The 1,036-nt window shown below is 34.7% G+C and overlaps 1 protein-coding gene across 2 annotated transcripts in view; it reads left to right on the top strand.

The window, feature by feature from the left end:
- Positions 1-822, top strand: part of LOC111869156 (transcription elongation factor SPT5-like) — a gene marked incomplete at its 5' end in the record, with an annotated part of 13,169 nt that extends 12,347 nt beyond the window's left edge. For both annotated transcript variants that reach the window (XM_033753298.1, XM_023860421.2), the window contains 1 exon segment: positions 442-822. In XM_033753298.1, the coding sequence (XP_033609189.1) occupies positions 442-579 (138 nt within the window).
- Positions 823-1,036: the final 214 nt, after the last annotated feature.

Raw genomic sequence — 1,036 nt, 5'->3', positions numbered from 1 at the left:
TTTTAGCTGCTGGGTAGCTTAGAAATTTCTCAGGAATGGATCTGTTACTTTGAACATTATATATTACTGCTTTTTATCATATTAGAGAGGCCAGAGTACTTTTAATTTTACTGTTTTCTCCTCTGGTGGGAAGATTAAAAGATTATTTCCAGGACATCTTAACATATGTAATGCAAGTGTGGAGAGTCAAGAAGAGTCCCATTGTGGTATATGGCATTTGATTGGTATTTGCACTGTTCTTTTAATTTTATTATTTGTGCAAAGTTTCTTATACAAGACTTGCTAGAACATTTATGATTTCTTATAGTATGCAGTAAAATTATGTCATATAATTATTGATGTAGTAGTTAATGTTCTTTTGTTTTATGGACTTCGTAGACTGTTTATCACAACTTATGGGTCCATATCCCAAAAAATCTTAATCATGGTATTTATTTGTAGGGTGGAATGTGCTCAGTGTTCCTGCCTGATGAAGATCGAGTAGTGAACATTGTTTCGGAACATTTGGAGCCAATTGTTCCACAGCGTTCTGATCAAGTGAAAGTTATATTGGGAGAAGATCGGGAGGCTATGGGGTAGCTGTTGTCCATTGATAACGAACAGGGAGTTGGCAAACTTACATCTGGTGAAGTGAAGATGCTCCAGCTGCAGTTCCTTTGTAGAATGAAGAAACTGGTGAAATGAACTCAAGTGTGATGATAGCATTTGAAGTTAATACCTGTAATATGCACTTCTTTCATACACCAACAATAAAGTAATGTTATCTGTGGGCAAGGACTTTTTAATGATTACAGTTTTATATTAAAGTGAACATTTTACTGATTCATGTCCTTTTCAAATCATATTGCCACAAATGTTCTTCACTATCTTGCAAGAAGTGACCTTACACACAAGCTTCCTTAAAACATTTAATCCTGTCCAAAACTATATAGTGTCACCTCTTAGAAGACCATAATATTAATACACAGCCACAAGAACCATAAACCTCATACATTTAACCTACTTAAAATGTGTATGTATCCACAGTCCGTCAATA

Source organism: Cryptotermes secundus, unplaced genomic scaffold, assembly GCF_002891405.2.
Source record: "Cryptotermes secundus unplaced genomic scaffold, Csec_1.0 scaffold947, whole genome shotgun sequence".
NCBI classification, from domain to species: domain Eukaryota; kingdom Metazoa; phylum Arthropoda; class Insecta; order Blattodea; family Kalotermitidae; genus Cryptotermes; species Cryptotermes secundus.
Note: the sequence above shows the minus strand (reverse complement) of the source record. Positions and strands in the feature narration are given on the sequence as shown.